The following is a 20,767-nucleotide window of genomic DNA, read 5'->3' as shown; positions in this document are numbered from 1 at the left end:
ATAACATAAAAAATAAAAATTGGAAAATAATTTAGGGTGGAAAATTCGAAGGAAAATAGTTAGTTCCATAAATCACGAAAGAAAAAGGAAGAAAGTTATTAAAAAAAAAAAGGTATCATCTATTTACCTTGTCACATCGGTCAAATTTTCAGTCATTTTTTTTTTCATCTTGTCACATCAAAAAAGATACATTTGTTGTAACACCCCAATAATTCTCTCTTCAAACCTGTAAGTACCCTAAAAAAAATCCAAGAGAATTACTGATGTGCTACCGCCACGTGTTCAAACGTTAAGGCTATATCAAAAATTAGCAGCGAAAATACTAAATCAGTTAAAAGTAAATTTCAAAACCAACGAATAAAACCATTATTAAGTGTTACAAGTTCGAACCATTATGGCCCTTATTCAAAATCTATCAAAAGTAGTAAGTAAATAAAACTGGAGTTCAAATAAATTCAAACCAGAAGAAGTAGTGTAGAATAAAACTGAGTTAGAATAAATTCAAACTTGCAAAAAAAAATAAATCGCGGACAATAACCAACTCTCCACTCAAAATCCCACAACCCTAATGTGAATGCTGCATGTGTAAGAACCTGTGGTTAATCTGCTCCCCAATATTACAAGTGTAAAAATTGGATCGTCACAGGGTCATTGGAAGGCGAAGGTCATGACCAAAGAATGGCACACAAAAGCACGCAATCCGCAACGCTGAGTACATACAAGCTACGAAATAAAATAAGAAATCCCTAACATGCTACTAATAATCAATCATCACGCATCATTAAATTAGACTCAATACACGACTCAACTATCAATTTTATTAAGACTTCACTAGTTGATAGTAGTTAACTCATTTCATATTATTCATTGGATTAAGCAATAGACAAGGTTGTCCAACCCATGCTCCGTTTGGAACATCAATAAAAGAAAAACCCCCATGCCTCCTTTCGGAAACATCAATAAACATCCAACGACCACGGGCGCGACTCCGTGACCGTAGTTAGTATGAGATCTCACCTAACTCCTAGTTTTGAAAAATATTTGAAATAAGAGACTCGTAGATCAGACGGCCTCGAGAAAAGTGCACGGCTAATACCCCGTGTGTCCCAACCCCTGATTGTCATTACTCTAGATGTGAACCAATCCAGAGTTTTATTGCTCATCCATCTTGCACTTTACGTGATTTACAAGTTTAGACTTAGTGATGACTCATATGAAAACAATTCAATCAATCCATTATCAATTCAATCAAGTAAAACAAATTTCCAATTTCAATTCTTGATTTATTAGTGACAAGCAATATTTATTATTTATTCCTTTACTACCTCGGTGTATAAACACCTTGAGTGCATAAGACACCCCAAAAACCTTAACCTCGTCTTATAAGACTTGAATTCTTCCTTTACTCATCCTATTTCAATAATCATGAATGAGTAATAAATAAATCATTTCACCAATCACATATCTTTGCCTCTAAGCGCACCTTGCATAATTAGAGCATAAACAATACTTGCAATATAGAATAGTGCACATCATATGAAATTCACAATGTATAACCAAACAATTTAACCCAGTCATCCGTATACATGATGCTAAGTTTTCGATTTGTCCTTAAACATGCACCTAAAAGCAAGGTTTCATAACTTGTACGTACCTCGAGTAAACGAATTGGTATGCCACTTTAATAACTAGAAATCACCTTTTATAAAGTCCTCTCCTAAACCAAACAACAATAATTCAATCAATACCCAAGCAATTAAATTTACAGCAATACTAAACTACTTTAAAACCTCTCAAACCATCAAAATAAAGCCTTTAAATTGTTCCCATTAGTCAATATTAATAGTACAACATCCCAACTATAAGTTTATATATTAAAATTATGAAAATATAGTGTATAACATTTAATTCCAGCAGCTTTAAAGTACGTAAATTAATCTGAAAATTTAGTTTAAGTATATAAAATAACCCCATAAACATCATTACTTGAATTATCATTATATAGCAAGTTAGTGTGTTAAATTCCCAAAATATACCAATTCAATGTAATTAGAGGCTTCAAAATAAAAGTATACAAATCTGAAAATTTATACTTGAGGTTGTAATTTAAAGTTCAAAGCTTTTTAATTATAAAATACCCATAATAATTATTTTATAAGCTTAGAAGCATAAAATACATGAAATTCACATAACTTGCTCATAAAAAGCAAAACTTTAATAATCTAAAAATTTATATATATTCAAATGATGTAATTTAAACATAGTATAAACTGATAACTTGATTAGCACGTTTTCAAGCCCTAAAACATGAAAAATCAATGTTTAAACCCTAAATTATACAACATATATAATCCGAAATTTTATATAATAAATTAAACATGCTAAAACTCATAAATTTATAATCTTTTATAATCTAAACATGTTATCAAACCATAATAATATAATTTAGAACAAAATTTTAATTAAAGATTGAAACTTTAAATCAAAATAACAAAACAAAGAGAAGTGAAGAAAAGGGAGGAAGAAGGGCGAACTGCAGGAGGCGGCTGCCTGGTGGTGTAGGGTGGTCGGCGGCGAGCAGCGGTCGTCGGAGGTGGTGCGTCTGGCTGGAGGCAGGTGGCGGTGCTGGCAGCTTTGAATTTTCTTTTCTTTTTTTTTGTTTTTTGTTGTGTGAGTGTCGTGAAGAGGAGGAAGAGAAGTGAGGGGTTTTCTCTTCTTTTTTTTTTTCTGTTTTCACGTGAAATGGAGAGTAAGTTTCTGGGTTTTTGGGGGGGTTTAATATGAGCTTGGTTTGTAAGTTTAAGCAAGATTTGAATTAAAGAGTTGGGATAGAATAAAAATTTAAGGTTTCTTTATTCTAAAATGGGCTACAATATTATAAATAAAGTGGGTTGAACTTGCATTATGATTGAAAATATGGGTAGAGAAATAATTTAATAAAATAATTTTATTAACTTTATAAACATTAAATTTATTTGCTTATATAAAATAAATATTGTAAATAAATAATCATAATTGAATATTCACATAAATATGTTAAAATATAATTTTAAATTTCACAAAATTACGGGGATTACATTTGGTTTTTCTTTTGATGTTAAAATTACAATTAAATTGGCTCAAATTGATCATAAAATGATAATTTGAGTTTGAATTTTCTAAGCAAATCTTTGGCCACCATACTTATATGATCTTCTTATATGTTCTATATTTTTTATTTTAAAATATTTCATTATAAAATATAATGTAATTTTTTAAAAATAAATACACAAATTTGAACTTTCATAATGCATCCATACATATTATAATTGAAATTAAATTTGTTAGTAAAATATGAAATGGAACAAATTATATTAAAATTATTTATAATATAACAAATTATTCCTTTCATTTTATTAAGTTTTAGTCGTATAATCACCAAAAGTGAAGATAATTTGTAGTGATTCGCAAAGAAGTATTTTTACTATTAACAATGTTTAAGAGATAATGAAGAAGGAAAAAATTGAAAGAGTAAAACGAAAATCAAACAAAATTGATTTCGATGGTGATGACTAATTTGATTAATAATTTCGCTTTAAATCTCGGTTACGATTCATGTCCCATAAAAATATTTCCGTAACACATTTTGGCGCCAATATTATAAATCTGTCGTCAAAATGATATAAATATATTATAGCAACGAGTCGTTGAGTCAGGTTGAATCTGATTTCAAATTAAAAACAAAAAAAAGTTGTATTCAACACCCACAAAAATAAGTTGCATTTGTGTTGAGTAAAAAATTAACAAAGTATAGTTGACACCAAGTAAAATGATTGGATGATACCTTTTGATACTACTCCCTCTGTCCCAGTTTACTTGCAACATTTTGACTGGACACGCTTGTCGATGCACATGTTTGACCGTTGATATCTTTTATTATATATTTATATAAGTTATAAAAAGTTTATATTAAGAAATTATACATTAAAATAGACCCAACAACATCTTACATGATTACATTGACTTTCATATACTAGTTAAAAAAGATGGTCAAAGGGAGATGTATGAATAGTGCAAAAAGTCAAACTGTTGCGAGTAATTTGGGACGGAGGGAGTAACAATTTTATTTATTTAATAATAAAAAATGAATAAAATTACTTATTTAAAATACATTTTTCTTTTTTTTTTTTTTCTTTTTTTCAAATGGTTAAGAAACATTCAAACTTTGGCTACTCTATTTTTGGAGTATTCTCTCTATTTTATTTAAGTGGCCCAATTTAAGTATATAGCAAAACACAATAAGAATGAATAATTTACAAAAATATATTAGTATATGAGTCCAACCAGAAGACCCTTGTCACAAACCGGTATTGCATTTCTATAAAAATAAAGTCAACTAATATATCTAATAAAAATTGTTTATATATATACCAAAATAACATTTTATACAAAATCAAGGAGATGTTCATGACCTACCCTATCCCTATTTGATTTTTCTTCTTTTATACTACTTCCTATGTTCTTTAGTTTTTTAAGCACCACTTGCCTTTCAATAAAGTTTTACAAATATTGCACCATTTTCATTTTAGGAAAAAAATATTTCTATTTATATTGCAAATATCCAACATACCCTTACTTCTTCACACTTATTCTTTACTTTATATTAACATCATATGGACACTTTTGTATTTTTACCTTTCTATCTCTTCTTGTTTCTCACTACCAAAATTATTTTGCCAACTTATATGGTGCAATAATAAAAATAAAAAAAAAAATAAAAAAAAATGAGGATGTATATAAGATTAAATATAAACATTTAAATTAAGTACTTATTAGAATTATCTCAATAAATAATTTTCAATTAAACTTTTATAATTTATACTTATTAATAAGGAAAATTTATCATAAACTTTTTCAAAAAAAAAAAAAATTATCAGAAACTACCCACTGAATACTTCATTTTGTTAACAACTACTCGCTTAAAAAATTTATCAAAAAAACTATCAACTAAATTTAAAAAGTTTGAGTAATATTACCCTTTTTCCTTTTTAAACAACAAATTTCGGTAAATCGGCCAATTTTCCTTCATCCTTTTTGCAAACATTCCACCAAAAAGACTCAAAATTTTAGAAAATCACCGGTTGAAGGAGAATGTATTTGTCGTTTGAATTCACAAGTATGTAATGCTTCTTTATTTCATTAATTATGAATAGGGCTTAATAACTACAAAATTAGAGTTCTTTGTCGAAATAGAAATAGGGGGTTTTTCAAATTGGGGGAATTTGTTGATTTTTATTATAATTGGATAAATTAGGGCTACGAAAATATTCTTTATGACTTCTTAATTGTGTGAAATTTTTCAATTGCAACATGTCAAACTCTTTTTTTCAGTTAGCTCAAGCAAATGATACTGTGGAATTCCTCACAAAATGGTGACACCATGGACAAGTACTAATTCGAGATTGGAGGAGGTTTATTGAATGTGTTTGCTGCGTAGGAAAGAGATTGAAGGAAAAGAAATGAGGGAGAAAGATAATGTTGATGAATGAGTAAGATTCTTCCTATGGTCCAATGAAAGAGAAGTCGGGGAAATAGAGAGTGAGTTGACGTAAGGAAGAAAAGATAGTTGGCAAAGTTAATGAAGCTTTGGGCAAATTTGTCATTTTGGGCTGATGTTTTTTAGTACAAAGTATGAGCAGGCCCCACTCGCTAAAAGTCCTCAAATTTTTTAAGTTTAGGTACATTTCTTGTATAAAAATTTTAAGCTGGTAGTTATTGACAAAATGACTTATTTAGTGGGTAGTTTTGGACAATTTTTCTTATTAATAATTAAAAATATTATAGTCAAAGTTTTGCATTAACAAGTGAATTGGTCAAAGTAGAACACTTAGTTAAAAACTGAGGAGTCTCCATAGTGAAACGATTTAATACTCTTTACCAAAAGGATTGCGTTCCTCCGGGGGAACGGCCTTTGTTGGTGTCTGAGCTGATTTCTCCTGATTCGGGGGCTTGGAATGCTAATTTAATAAGACATTTATTTCCTCCGTTGGTTGCTTCAGCGATTCTTGCCTTGGAAAGGCCTTCTCAGCAGATTGATGATTTTGTATATTGGAAATATACTCGCGATGGATCTTTCTCCACCAAATCTGCGTATTCTAATTTACTGTTTCACTCTTTTCCCTCTTCTTCAGAGGCCATAGATTCCCCTTGGTGGAAACGGCTATGGGGTTTACCTATTCTGCCAAAATGGAAGATGTTGGCCTGGAAAATGTTACATAATGCCCTTCCTACAACGGCACTTCTAGTTTGTAAGGGGATCCCAATTTCTGCTACTTGTGTTTTTTGTCATAATTCTTCGGAAACATTGGAACATTTGAGGCGGGATTGCTCCTTTGCCCGTATGTTGTGGGGTTCGGTAGCATGGGAATCTTTCCAGTTGCCTTCTATGACTGACTCATTTCCAAGCTGGATTATGGGTAGTATTGCCAGTTTGGTTGCGGCCAAGAATTGGTTGGATTTGGATCGTATTTTTGCAGTTTGTTGGGCTAGCTATCTGGTTGACTTGGAATAATATTAGGTTTCGCTCTGCAGTTTATTCACCTACTTCCACTCTGATGCTTGTTCATGAATGGTGTGATAGAGCCAAGAAGGCTCGCCAACTGGTTACCATGTCTGAGGGTCTTCCTCCTGGGTTCTCTGTTCGTTCATTGGGTCAGATTATTCAGGAAGATAGTGGCACAGATTCTAATGTTATTATGCTTTTTGATGGTGCTTGGGATGAAGTTTCTTGTAATGCCGGTGCAGGATGGTGTTTTGTGGATTCTCACTCCTATCAGATTTTAGGGGGTGGTGCTAGGGCTGGCATGGCTTCTTCGGCACTTCATTCTGAATTGCTTGCGTGTCTTTGGGGTCTTAGGCAGGCCCGTCAGCGAAATTTCTAGAGTATCGTTTCGTTTACTGATTGTTCCATTATTCCTCGGCTTCTTACGGGCCAGGTTTCTGCAGACATTTCGATTATTTGGTTGGTTCAGGATATCCGGGGGATTTTGTCCTCCTTTCAGACTTCACATTTTCGTAAGGTGTCAAGGTCTATGGTTGATGATGCTCATTTGTTGGCCGGAGCTGCCAGGCGTATGGAGTTACTTTATTTTATGTTTTAGTTTGTTGTTTTTTTGTTCCCTTTGTCAAAAAAAAATAAATAAAATAAAATAAAAAAATAAACCTTCAAGTGACACATCATATTCTGAATGTATTTGTAGCTTTGAAAGCATTGGCACATTTTGGGTTTCAAACTGTACATAATTTCTTAGGCTTTTGACGTGTCACTATTATTTGTTTACTACCTCCCTTAATGGTTATTTGTAACTTTGAAATATTTTATATCTTACAAATAATACTCCAAAGTCGCAAATAACCATTAATGGAGGTAGTATTTAGCTCTGCTGATTCAAATATACTCCGTACGAATTAAAAAGTTTAGCGCAGTGCAACTGGCTACATCGAAACATATAATTCAACTTCAGAGTCCATGTTCGCTTATTGTTTTTCCAGAGTGGTTAGTCAGGAAAAATATATTTTAAAATGAAATTTAAATAGCAAATCATGAAACAAAATGAATAAAATGCAAACTGCAGATGCGATGAAAAAGTCTCGAAGTTATATGCTCAGAACAGCTGAAGCATGTTAACAAGCAACCGCATTAGAATAGTAGATCCAACATTACTGCTTGGAAGCAGCAGCTCTGTGACTCGAAAACCTATAAGTTTGAGAAGAAGAGCAGAAAAAAAAAAAAAAAAAAAAAAAAAAAAAAAAAAAAAAAAAAATGAAACAAATGAGACAATTAAAGTTCCTACATTCTTCTAATGTAATAGCTCTGGGTTTCATCTTTCATAAGTTCTACACAAATTCATAATCAAAAGATTTTTAATGCTCAGGGTTGTCTTTCCCAAGTTCTACACAATTTACTTGCCAAAAGATAGTAACCCCTAAATTAAGAAAAAGCGATGAAAAAGTATATCTTCAATAAAAAATAAAAAATAAAAAAAGTAATCAAGGTTTTACATGCTCTCTGATGAACTCCTCAACCTGTGAGATATCACCTGTGAGACCTGAGGCTTCAGCAAGGGTTACTTTATTATGGCACTGAGTGAACGCAAATGGTTGCCCAGATTCTCCGAGAGTGAATTCACTTGTAATATCGGCATCTGATATCACCGTTCTTGAAGTACGCAATTTGTCACTGAGAGTTAGAGAAAGCATGATTAATTTTAAGTAACCAATGCTTATCTTTTTCTGAAGGCAACAAAGACAGAATACAAACAACACTTGAGGATAGTAGGATACCCTCTAGACTTCAGGAAAAGACAAGGAGAGGTGGCCAAATACAACACTAAGAGAATTTCTGCTTTCAAATTAAGTGATGGCTCAAACATGTTAAAGAGCGGCATGGCTCAAAGGACGATTGGTAGACGTAATTCTACAAAGTAATTAGCCATCTATTTAGTACCTTTTGAATAAATTCATCCTATTGCTGTCTAGAGGGAATGGGGGAAAAATTAGATTTTGCAACATAAGACAAAAAAAATGAACTTACATTTCTTTCTCCAGTTGCTTGCGAATAAAATCTTTCGAATGTGCAGTCACTTTCTCAGTTTTGTTGCAAACAATCAATACAGGAATTCTCTTCTTTACAACACTAGCCTTGGTTAAGATATCATACAAGTACCTAAAAACAAAACAGATAAGTCAAAATTCAGAAACCATTTCAAAAGAGAAAGGAATGGTAAGCAAAGAGAATGGAGTATAAAAGCAATTACTCAGCAGCTGCTCGACAGTTAGGCAGGAATTCCAAAGAATCAACAACAAAAACAACCCCAGCAGCCTGGGGCACAAACTCATCAAGCTTAGGCCGAAGCCGTGAGTGCCCAGGAACATCAACTAAATGCACCGGTTTGATTTTGCCCTTCTGTCCATACAAGAAATAGAAAAGAATATTTAATCACACTTCTCACTCACAAGCCTTTTCTTGGATAAACAAAAAATTGAGGTTGGCAGTGTAGCAGAACAAATAGCACAGATTAATAACTTTGAAGAACAATATAAAAGTACTTTAACATTGTCAATATAGCAACATGTAAGCCCAATGCTTACCCTTCTTTCCACTACCTACTCAGGTAAGAAACATATGTCTATAATAGCAAGGGATTACAAACTCACAGAATAGCCCCAAAGAGGCAAAGACTGTAGCTGACATCTCCACAACCATGTGTTCAAATGACAAATACCATAAAACTCTAATGGTTTAATTCTAAGCCAGTATAAACTTGCAATAATTCAAAACGTGAGACATGTATATAAACTGCCGAGCAATATAGAAATCTAAATCAAGCCTTGCAAGCAAAGGGGTCGTCTCATATAACTCTTTCAGCACACATGTAGCACATTATCTCACCTCCTATCCAAATCTCATCTAGAGTCATGACCATATTATATGACAAGGCAAAGAGGATACAAGTGTAATTGTGTATTTGTGTAAAGATAAAACTTAACCTCAAAAATTATTAAACAAATTGATTTTAAACTACATCATTAAAAAATATTTGCCCGAAAATATAAAAACAAGATCAGTTGCATAAAAAGCTATAGAACCTTGACACTGGAACAATTATATATATAACAGGAACTTCAAGTGAATCCAAGGAAAACGGCATCCTTCTGTTTAATGTGAAAATCAAATCATCATAGTATTATGGTACCTTAGTGACCTCAGAATGCAGCACAAAAGTACCCTCATTTGGGTCCATTGATGTCACAGTCCCTTGATGTGAAGAACCATCTCGAACCTGGCAAACAAGAGAAGACAATATCGTCATTCACATAAGCATTGAGAATAACTTGACGAACAATGAGGCAGCAAGTCAAATAGAATGGTGTCCAGCATAATGGGCAAAGAAACTAGAGTGAAAAGAGGCCTACTGCCAGCTTCAATGATGATAGCAACAAGAGGATTTCTCACCTGGTAGAAAAGAACAGTTTTGCCACTCCCAGTCAGTCCAGCAAGCACAATAGTGTTTGGCTTCTTACGCTTGAATAGACGTACTGACATAAACAAAAAAAAATGGAGATTAACAGCCATCATTTCTTTTTTCCCACACATAAATTGAGAGTAGAAAAATAGATAGACGCTATGACTGCAACAAACAATAAAGTTCAGATCAAAAACCTTTCATGCGACACATATCGTAGAATTACATGAGCACTAATATTAAAGAGTAACTTCAAAGATTTTCACTCTTCTCTCAGCACAAGAGAGGTGTGCAAAACAGAGGGACACTGTTCAAAAGTTCACATAAGAAAACAGTTGTATCAAAGTTAAATGAAAATGAAAATGGAGGTAATCCTAAAGTTCATCTATGTATAAAAATCCTTCACTAACAACGGGTATGAAAATGACAATATTGCATGCCTTCATTAGTCTGCATATGCAGGCATTTTCAAGTTGCACTTAAGCCTCCCAGAAAAGAAATCACATAGGGCTGAGAGCATGTACAAATCCCCATTAATATATGTATTATCAGAAGGAAACTTTCAAAGAACAACTTCTTAATTACTTTGTATTTATTAGAGATAGGAGAATAAAGCATATTCTAGAATAATAAGAGACATTCGCAACCTTGGCCTCCTAGGTCTTTGAATAGGGATCACCTTTTTTTTTATCAAGCCTTTGAAGTTCAGATATCACAAAAGAAAGAAAGATCTTCCCACCACTTTACTTTTCACTGACGTATACACTTAAAAAACTTTGGATTGGGGACTTGGGGGGAGGGGGGGAATTATCACGAGATGCAAAACCACATATTTACTATTGTCCATAGTCTGAACTTTTTCTGTTCTGCAATGGAAACAAAGGGAGGAAAATTGGAGCAAGGTGTATCTTGCAAAAACTAAGAATTGAATTCCATGCACCAAGCTGGCTACAATCTCCCACATCTCTAAAGGAGCAGGGAAACAAATTTTCACAGTAAGACCTTTCTCAAATATACATCACTGTAGTTCGATTTCTGACACAGCAGCATACTCTCAAAAATTACTGATTTGCATGCCCCTCAACCAGTAATCCCAAGAACCCTCCTCCCCCACACCAGCCTATCATTTTCAGTGAAAGAAAGAGGGCAACACTCCTTAGTTCATCATAACAGCACCGCAATGATTTGTGATGATTATATGCCTCAAGACTCCCCTGGTGTATCTGTGGCATCACATTAGAGCTATAGGTACAACCGTACAAGATCAAGCCATCACCAAAAATCCAAAGCTGAAATTAGCAAACTTTACAGCAATCTAGTCAGGCAAGCAAGATTCACACCATCATGTAGGTCCATTAGAAGCAACACATGCCACTATTGCAGTGCGATCATCAAGTAGGTCCAAATCCAAACTCAAAGTAATATTCATAGATAAGAGATGCACTATATAGCCTCTAAATTGAATAAAAGGTGTTATAGCATCTAGCGATCATCCTTCTACCTAATCCTATGAAATTCCTTGGAAACATTGTTTTACATGAAAAATTACAGCTTGCTAACTTACAACTACACGCCTACAATACACCAACTAGAAGATATGGAAGAACTCAAATTGTCAAATCATATCATACAATTGTCCTTCCAATCACTTAGTTGTTATATATTTTAAGATCCAGAAGTAAAACAATCTAAATACATAATAAAACAGTATACATATTTTGGGTTGAGAACTTACATAGCAATGACAAAAATATTGTTAGGACAACAACAGCAGCCGCAATATACAGTTGAAGTTCCGGTGTCTCTTTAATCTTCTGCTTTATGTCTGGTGTCTCATCAAACTTCTTCTTCGCTTGGATAAGACTTTCCTGTGTTTGGATAAGACCTTCCTGCACTAAACTCTTCCCCTGTTCGAACACATCAGACAATTTGGCCTTCCATTGCTCCACATCAGACAATTTCGCCTTCCATTCGTCCATTTCAAAATCCAGCCAACTACACGACGATAGGAAAATGAATATAAATTATGCGTAGCAGAGTTACATTCAGAAATCCAACCAAATATCCAACCCTTAAACAATAATACGGTAAAATTCTGATTAATTAAACACAAAAAAGTCCACTACCTGCATCCAAGCCCATCCTGAGTAACCAAATTTGATCCAATTATCAAATAAGGCTCCAAAAATCACATAATTTTAGGGAAATTTGATTCAATTATCAAATAAGGCTCGAAAAATCACATAATTTTAGGATATTTAATTCAATTATCAAATAAGGCTCGAAAAATCACACAGTTAAGGGTCATTTGATTCAATTATCAAATAATGCTCGAAAAAACACAAAATTGTAAGGATATTTGACTCAATTGTCAAATTAGGCATAATTTTGTTTTCTAGCAACATAATTCACAGGTTCTGATCATTCATAATCTTAATAATTAGAACCAATAGTTGTGATTTTCGAACCCTAAACTTACTGCACTGACAATAAAATTAGATGAAAGATAAACCCTAAATTGTGAAATTGAAATGATAAACCCTAGATTATGAAATTGAAATGATGATTACATAAAGAAACAATAACTTACCTTAGAAGCTGCTTAGAGCGTGAAGTGCGCCTCAATGGAGAACGTTGAGTCGCGCTTCACCGGAGAACTGAGAGAGAGAGAGAGAGTGTGGAGCAGAAGGAGTTGTTGACAATTAGAGCAATTCAATGGGTTGGGTCAGATCCTGACCCGCTCCAGTTTTTAAATGGGCCAGATACTTCTAATAAATAAATGGGGCGGGTCTTTATACAATAGGTTTTTTTTACATAATACTCCCTCCGTTTTTAAATATTTGCTCCATTTCTCTCTGCGTAGAGTTTTAGGAGAAATTAGGCGTCGACGCCGTTGCCGGCGTGGTGGGATGCTAGTTGGGGAAGAGGGTATTTTTTTTTTAAGATCAGCTTTAAAATTATTTTTAAAATCATTTAAATGTAAAAAAAAAAAAAAACTAACTATAGTTAGATATTTAGTTAAAATTAATCATTAATGTTATAGTTGCCTTAATACAAAATATTCTAGTTTATCAAAGACAATAAGTTTTTTGCAGTTCACTATCGAGAAAACTTAAATGTATAGTGTTATCAAAGAGAATTTTCCCAAAAAAATTAATATTGAACTCTTTCATTTCAAATTATGACCACTTTCGAACTCTTTCATTTTTTTTATCTTTTTATATTTTGGCTTCATTACAAATATATATATTGGTGAGTAATAAAGAAATGTTTCAAATTCAAATTATTTTAATTGTTGCATTAAGTTATCTATCATTCAAAAACAAACCTAAATAACCCAAATGTTCTGGCCATTAGGTGAAACTTCTAGGCACTATCTACTCTAATGGCAAATCTAACATTTTATACAAGTGGGTTCAACTTAAATTAAAATTAAACAAATTATATTAGAAGTTTATAACTATTGATAAATTAAAAAATTACATGGAACTACGATATATATATATATATATATATATATATATATATATATATATATATATATATATATATATATATATATATATATATATATATATATATATATATATATATATATATATATATATATATATATATATATATATATAATTCAATGTTTAATAAATTATTATTTCCTTATCTTTCAAATATTTGTCACAACTATATGTTTTACAAAAATAAATGGGGTCAATTGACTCCATTATAGATCCGCCTCTTATTTGCTTTTTTTTTCATTTTCAAAAAAGAAAATGTGAAAACACTGTGAGTTTAATACGTAAGTTTCTTAATAAATGAAGATACACGAAAAAATGAGAGCTTCTTTATTCTATCAATCCATCATCATCATCATCACAAAATCAGAAGGAAATTCTTAAGGTGATCAAATGAACCAAACATTAAGTTTTAGCATTAATATTTCTATTTTTAGTTCAACATAGCCTAGAATAGATGAATCAAATTAAATGGACCGATCTTTGATTTTAATATATAAAAAATATTATTTACACACACATGAACATTTAATTTGCTATGTGTAGTATGTAGTTGATTAGTAACAAGATGTTTTAATGAAATTTTGTAATTTTTGGTAATAAGATATTCTAGTGAAATTTTGTAAATTTTAGGGTTCCCTACGAGTCTACGGCCCTACCTAAATAAATGCTCATGTAGTGGTTCTTCTCTCTCTTTTTGGTACTTAATTGCATTATTTTTTTTTTTTGGCAACGTATTTGCATATTAATGTAATGCAAAGTTGATGACTTAAGCCAATTTTGGCATGTTGACAATTTCGTCGATTTTGGCTTAAGCCAATTTTGACATGTTGCAAAGTTGATGACAATTCCATTTTACGCAAATCCGTGTTCAATATATATATATATATATATATATATATATATATATATATATATATATAAAGGTTATTAGTGTAATTGTGTGTTGTATCTCTCAGTCATTGTTGTGTTTTATACTTGTGACACGTATAAAAGGAAGGTTGGCATAAATATGATCAAAGTGATAATCGAACCTCGGTTATTTCAAGCGCTGCATAGGTGAACTTGTCCTTAAGACACTATGCTCCGTATATGATATATCAAAGTTTCATAGTCCTAACCTAACTGGGCCAGCAACTTATCCCATACCATCTCATTTTATTTCAAAATGGCAAATATTATCCAAATAATTTAATCACATTATCTTTATATATTGATTAGATTTTTAAAAAAAAATTCTGGAAGATTTCCAAATTGGTAAAAAGGAAGTAATTAGGGGTACGAATTACCAAACTGACAAGAATGACCTTGTATTTTTTAACATATTACTTTGCTTTGACTTTTACCCTTTTTGCGCTTAATTCATGATAAAATCCTTTAAATTCTGATTAAAAAACGGAGAGTGATTTGGTGAAATTATGATATGTCATTAATTAATATCAAGTGGAGGTTACAATAAAATTCAGTATGTAGCACGTAATTACTCTAATTTTTACAAAATAATATTCTCTCCGTTTCGCATTATTTACAACAGTAGCTTTGGCTCATAGTTTTAAAAAATGATAGACTATACTTATAGGCTAATAATATAAAGTATTGTTAGTAAGTGATAGAAATAACAATAATAAAAAAATAAATAAATAAAAGTAGTGTGGGTGAGGTTGGTTGGACGAAAGAAAATTAATAAAATATTTGTGAAAGTTGGGTTAGTGGGAGAAAGAAATTACGAAGTATAAAACAATGGTGAGTCCTTTCCGGATATAGTAGTGTTGTAACTAATATGAAATGACCGAAAATGAAAAGTGTTGGTACTAATGTGAAACAGAGGGAGTCGCATATATCATACTACCTCCGGTCCAATTTACTCGCAACTAAGGGGTATTATTTGTGAGACATAAAATATTCCTTTGTTGCGAGTAAATTGGACCGGAGGTAGTATACTAAATACTTGTGGTTTTTTTTTTATTTTTTTGAGAAAACTAAATACTTGTGGCTTTAACCGATTACAATCCAAATAATTAGATATCTAAATCATAATTAGCTAAATAAATAGTTATGGCTTTAACCGATTACAATCCAAATAACTAAAGATCTAAATAATAATTAGCTAAATAATTATGGCTTTAACCGATTGCAATCTGAATAATCGAAGATCTAAATCACAAAACAAATAAGGTTATAAATAAAGGCCGCAATACATAGCAAATGGAATTTATTTGATTGTTATGCTACACTCTAACTCCCTTGATCTTCTAGTGTACTGTCCATGTTATCGTCTTTTTTACCCCAAATGACGAGGTATATTCCAACGAAGATCAAAACTGCTTCTATCAAGCTGCAGAAAAATGTAATGATAAACTTAGCTTGTATTTAATCTTTTTATTATAAATAAATTTAATTAAAATTGCATAAATCTATATTACTTTCCTAGATAAACTGGCTCATCAGAAACCACTGGGTTAACCACTGCTACCATATATAATAAGGGTTATGATTAGGGATGTCAGTGGGGCGGGTCAAGTAGGAGACCTGCCCCATCCCCGCCCCATTGGGGCAGGGATGGGTCTCGGTTTGGCGGGTGGTGGGGCAGGGATGGGGATAAAAATCATACCCGCCATGGGTGATGGGGCGGGGGTGGATTTTAAGTTGTACCCGCCCCATCCCCGCCCCGCCCCACCCGCCCCACTTCGTACCCGCCCCATCCCCACCTCATACCCACATCTATATATCTTTTAAAGCAAAATTACATACTTTTATTCTATTATTTATAAAATAATTACATGAAATACAATATTAATTATAATACTTTGTACGACACTTATATTATAACACAAAATGTGTATAGAATGTTTTATTTTATAATTCGTATTAATTATGTAAGATTGTGTATTTGAGATACGGATATTAGGTGGATCTTGGGTGGGGATTAGGCGGGTCTTTGGTGGGGATTAGGTGGGGATGGATATCCAAGTGGGGGTGGGGCGGGGATGGTTTTGGAGTTGTACCCGGTGGGGCGGGGATGGGGATGAAAATTGGACCCGCCGCGGGGATGGGAATGGGGATGGGGATGGGGATGAAAATATTAGGTGGGGATGGGGATGGGAAGGCCAACATCCGCCCCGCCCCGCCCCATTGACATCCCTAGTTATGATGTTGAAAACTGAAACAAAGAAAGACCCTTCTCTGCGATACACCAAATTGTGAGGAAGCTATAATCGCCTATTAAGTTAAAAATTAACCAATCAATCACTTAATAAAACTTATTAATTACTTAGTCATGTAATCAAATTAATAATTTTTGTAGTACAAAATCTTATACCCTGTAGAGCATCATGACGTCATTGATGTTGAAATTAAACAGCCAATATTAGGTCTTTCGGTTTATTATTGCGGTATATATTACGCACTGAATTGCTCCCATTCCTATTGTCAATCCACTGGAATTAGGATAAATTTGCATCAACTTGTTGTAGATTTATGAAACAATATTATAAACCAAATTTAAATTATGAAAAGAGATGTATACAAACAAGCTTATTAGTTAAAAATGAGTTATCATAATTAATTAAATATATATGTATAATATGAAATAATATATTATTTACATGTACAATATATGTACAAAAATAATAAAAGTTATTATTTTATTATTATTATTAGATGTTTTAAGGAGCTTCAAGATCTCTAAGGCTCTAAGTAAAGCTAAAGTATCAACGGAGTATTATAAAGCCCAACGTGAATAACAGCCAAAGAAATATAATTTTAAAGAATATTAGTTTTAGGATAAAATATAATTGTTGCGATTGATTTTTGAGTAGTACCACATGTTGTAATACATTAAGAAGATTTGCATTTGTAGTTTGCCAACTCTCATTAACTCAAACATTCTTTTATTAGTAATATATATTTAAGAAGCATTATTTCAATACTTCAATCTGTGTCTACTTACTACTCCAACTTTGACAAAACCCTTGATGATATTCGATCTTGTTTCTAGTATGCATTTTGAGTTTATTAGTTGGTCACATGTAAAACGCGAAGGTCATTATGTCGCTCATCATCTGGCGAAGTTAGTGCGTTTTGGGGTTGAGCAAATTTGGGAAAAACATTGTCTAGTGATGTTGCTCCGTATGTACTTATGGACACTTTGTCCTTAAGCAATGATTAATAAAATGCACTAACTTTCTCTCAAAAAGAAGTATTATGATATTGGTGACACTTGAAGAAAGTCAAAAAATTTAGAATCAATTAATTGTATTATTTGTTCAATTCATATATAGACTAATACTAGGTTAGCTCCCGTGCCATGCACGGTAGGATTTAATAGCTATATTTTTAAACTAACACTGTATATATTAAATAAAATAAAAAAGTTACTTCGTATGTTATATACATATCAATTGAATGGAACAACAAATTTTGGCAGGAGAAAATCACACTCATAATAATCCACATGCATCGGTCTTGTTAAGTTTTATTGAAGTATTCGTAGTTAATTATAGTAGAGTATTAATTGATTAATATAATCATCATGAATTATTCAAGGAATTAACAAAAGTTTAATTAGTTTTTTTTTTTTTTTTGACAAAATGGTTTCATTAGTTGATTTAATATGTGCATTTCATTGTTAAAGTATCTATTACATAATAAAAAAATAAAATAAAAAAAATAGATCAAGAAAATATATATAATCTTGCTATAATAAACGTAGTACGTATATATAATACGTACATATATAATATGTCTTTCCTAAAACAAATACTTCATATGTCACAAAGATGATAAGAATATATTTTTTTTCTTAAGTATATATATATATATATATATATATATATATATATATATATATATATATATATATATATATATATATATATATATATATATATATATATATATATAATCAAGGTTTTAGACATGAGTGGAGTAACTAATGTCCCTCCCATGTACATACTAGACAGGTGGAGAAAGGATATTAGTAGGAAACACACTCTCGTTAAAGTTGCCTATCATGATGCCTCAAAAACAGAAGAGGTTCGAAGATATGATAAGTTGATGTTAGCCCTTGAACCTGTTGTATTGCGTGGTTCGGCATTAGATGAAGCTGTTGAAGTCTTGATGGACTTGATTCAGCTAATGAGCATTAAGGTGGATGAACTTTATGCGTTGGCAGAAGGGTCGGGCCAAGGTTCCGGTGGGGATGAAAGGCATAGTGTTGATGTGGAGGCAATGAAAGATGCTACACCTCTAACTCCCAAAATCCCAAGCTCAGTTAATAAAGCAAGCGTTGCAGATTCCTTAGACACACCCAGTTCCACATGTGTGAAAGATCCAGAACCTCGAGGAGGTAATAATAACAAAGGCAAACCTCGAACAACACGATTTGTATCCCCAGAAGAAAAGCCCAAATCTAAGGTTCCAAAGACATGTGGTAAGAAGAAACAGGCAAAGGGGGATGATGATCACTTACAATATGATCATGGGACTATGCAACATCATCCCTCTGAGTTCCTGCAACATCCGGCGGGGTTCCAACAAGTAAGGTTTTCTGATTTGGGTATAATAAGTGTATCATGTATGTCATATGTTCATTATTTTCATTAATCAGTGTTAACAAAGAGTATTGCGTGCAGGTTTGTTTCCCCAACAACGTGTTACCTACTCAGCATTATCCCATTTCTCATTTTAGGGGGGATATGTTACACCTCCAACAGAAGCATAACAATGGTTTAATTCACAATAGTCAGGTATTTGTCGGCTAGTTAAGTAATACATTCAATGTCTTACCTTTGCGTTTTGGTTTTGGTGTATTAGATGATACAAATAAACATTTACCACATATGTGTAGGTCAACCAAGAATATTATGGAGGAATTGGGAGCGGGGGGCCTTCAGCGTTGAACGGAAGGGTATTAGCTGGTGGGATTCATATCAATCCGCAAAGTGAGGCGGTTGGTTACTTTACTAAGAATGCGTACCAAGGACAACTGGATTTTGGGGATGGTGGCCAATTTATCAATCCTGGCTTTGTCCCCAACACGCCCATACAAACTCATTCTAATTTCTCTAGGAATAATAATTGATTAATTACTTAATATGCTTGTAACAAATTCATTTCACAAGCTGTCGAGTACTGTTAGTACTGACATATTGTTATTGTACCATATTTATGGATTGGATAGTACTGACATATTGTAATTGTGCCCTATTTATGGCTTGGACAGTATGAACTACAAAAAAAAAAAATATAGGATTTTTGGACCGGAAGATGGACTTAGTTGTATGCAGTAACTCAGGTTTCATTAACCATTTACATTGCCTTTATCAATCTTATTGCCTTCATCTGTAGTTATACAATTTAAGCTCACTCCTAAATACCAACATAGGGTCTAATGGTATAAAACACATACCAATATATTGTGTGATGGTATGATGTGGTATGATGTAAATACCAACATATGATTGACGTTATGATGTAAATACCAATATATGGTGTGATGGTATATGATTAATACCAACAATAGGTTTTTTATTACTAACATACCGAGGCATTATTAATTACCATATTAGTTGTGGTTGTATTCATTTGAATTTGAATCATGTAACAAGTAAGTCTTGTGATGGTTGTATTGAATTTAATCACATCAATTAATTCACTTATGTTTCGGTTTGTTTATGATTTGGAAACCAACACACTTAATTCACGTTAATGAAATAGTTGATGGTGTACAATATATACGAAACATATAGGTCCAAGTGAAATGATATCATACCAAACAAACATATTAATTAAGAATTACAACAAAACGTGATACCACATAGTAGCAACAATAATCGTAATACAAATTACAACACTAATACATAAAATTAGGCCGATATCAGATTATACAATAACAACAGAATTCCAGAAGCATAATTTTTCTTTTACTAAATTTTACAAAATACACCCTTTTATTGTGTCGAATGGTGGATAGTCAACTGATCCACACATGTCCATACTTGAGTTGTTGCAACTTTAGCTTGATAGTGCTGCATAAAGTAACGTTGGACATTAGTTGGTATACCAACAGAATGCATATATCATTGTATTAGTAGCACAATTACCTGAGTTGGTATAACTGGACACCAACCAATTAGCTTATACAGAAAGAAACCTGAAACAACTCATTGTAGTACAGGTTGGTGGTGAGAGTTGTAGCTTCTGCGAAACTTGGTTCAAATAGACGGTTCCAAACAACAAGGACACCACAAG

The 20,767-nt window shown here is 32.5% G+C and overlaps 1 protein-coding gene across 1 annotated transcript; it reads right to left on the bottom strand.

The window, feature by feature from the left end:
• Positions 1-7,813: 7,813 nt before the first annotated feature.
• Positions 7,814-12,757, bottom strand: LOC145635924 (uncharacterized). Its single transcript, XM_081687298.1, has 7 exons — positions 12,595-12,757; positions 11,740-11,999; positions 9,995-10,077; positions 9,735-9,821; positions 8,796-8,944; positions 8,573-8,704; positions 7,814-8,218 (listed from the first exon to the last, which is right to left on the bottom strand). The coding sequence occupies exons 2-7, from the start codon at positions 11,981-11,983 to the stop codon at positions 8,029-8,031; spliced, it is 885 nt and encodes a 294-aa protein (XP_081543424.1). The 5' UTR covers positions 11,984-11,999; positions 12,595-12,757; the 3' UTR covers positions 7,814-8,028.
• Between the last annotated feature and the right edge of the window lie 8,010 nt (positions 12,758-20,767).

Source organism: Chenopodium album, chromosome 6, assembly GCF_948465745.1.
Source record: "Chenopodium album chromosome 6, dcCheAlbu1.1, whole genome shotgun sequence".
NCBI lineage: Eukaryota > Viridiplantae > Streptophyta > Magnoliopsida > Caryophyllales > Amaranthaceae > Chenopodium > Chenopodium album.
This window is presented reverse-complemented; position numbering and strand designations above follow the sequence as displayed.

Excerpts from the sequence above, each read along its gene's own strand:
- LOC145635924 (XM_081687298.1), bottom strand. The coding sequence starts at position 11,983 with ATGGACGAATGGAAGGCGAAATTGTCTGATGTGGAGCAATGGAAGGCC. Across the intron at positions 10,078-11,739 it reads AATATTTTTGTCATTGCTAT|TACGTCTATTCAAGCGTAAG; the intron begins GTAAGTTCTCAA and ends TGTTTATGTCAG. Across the intron at positions 9,822-9,994 it reads AAACTGTTCTTTTCTACCAG|GTTCGAGATGGTTCTTCACA; the intron begins GTGAGAAATCCT and ends CTTGTTTGCCAG.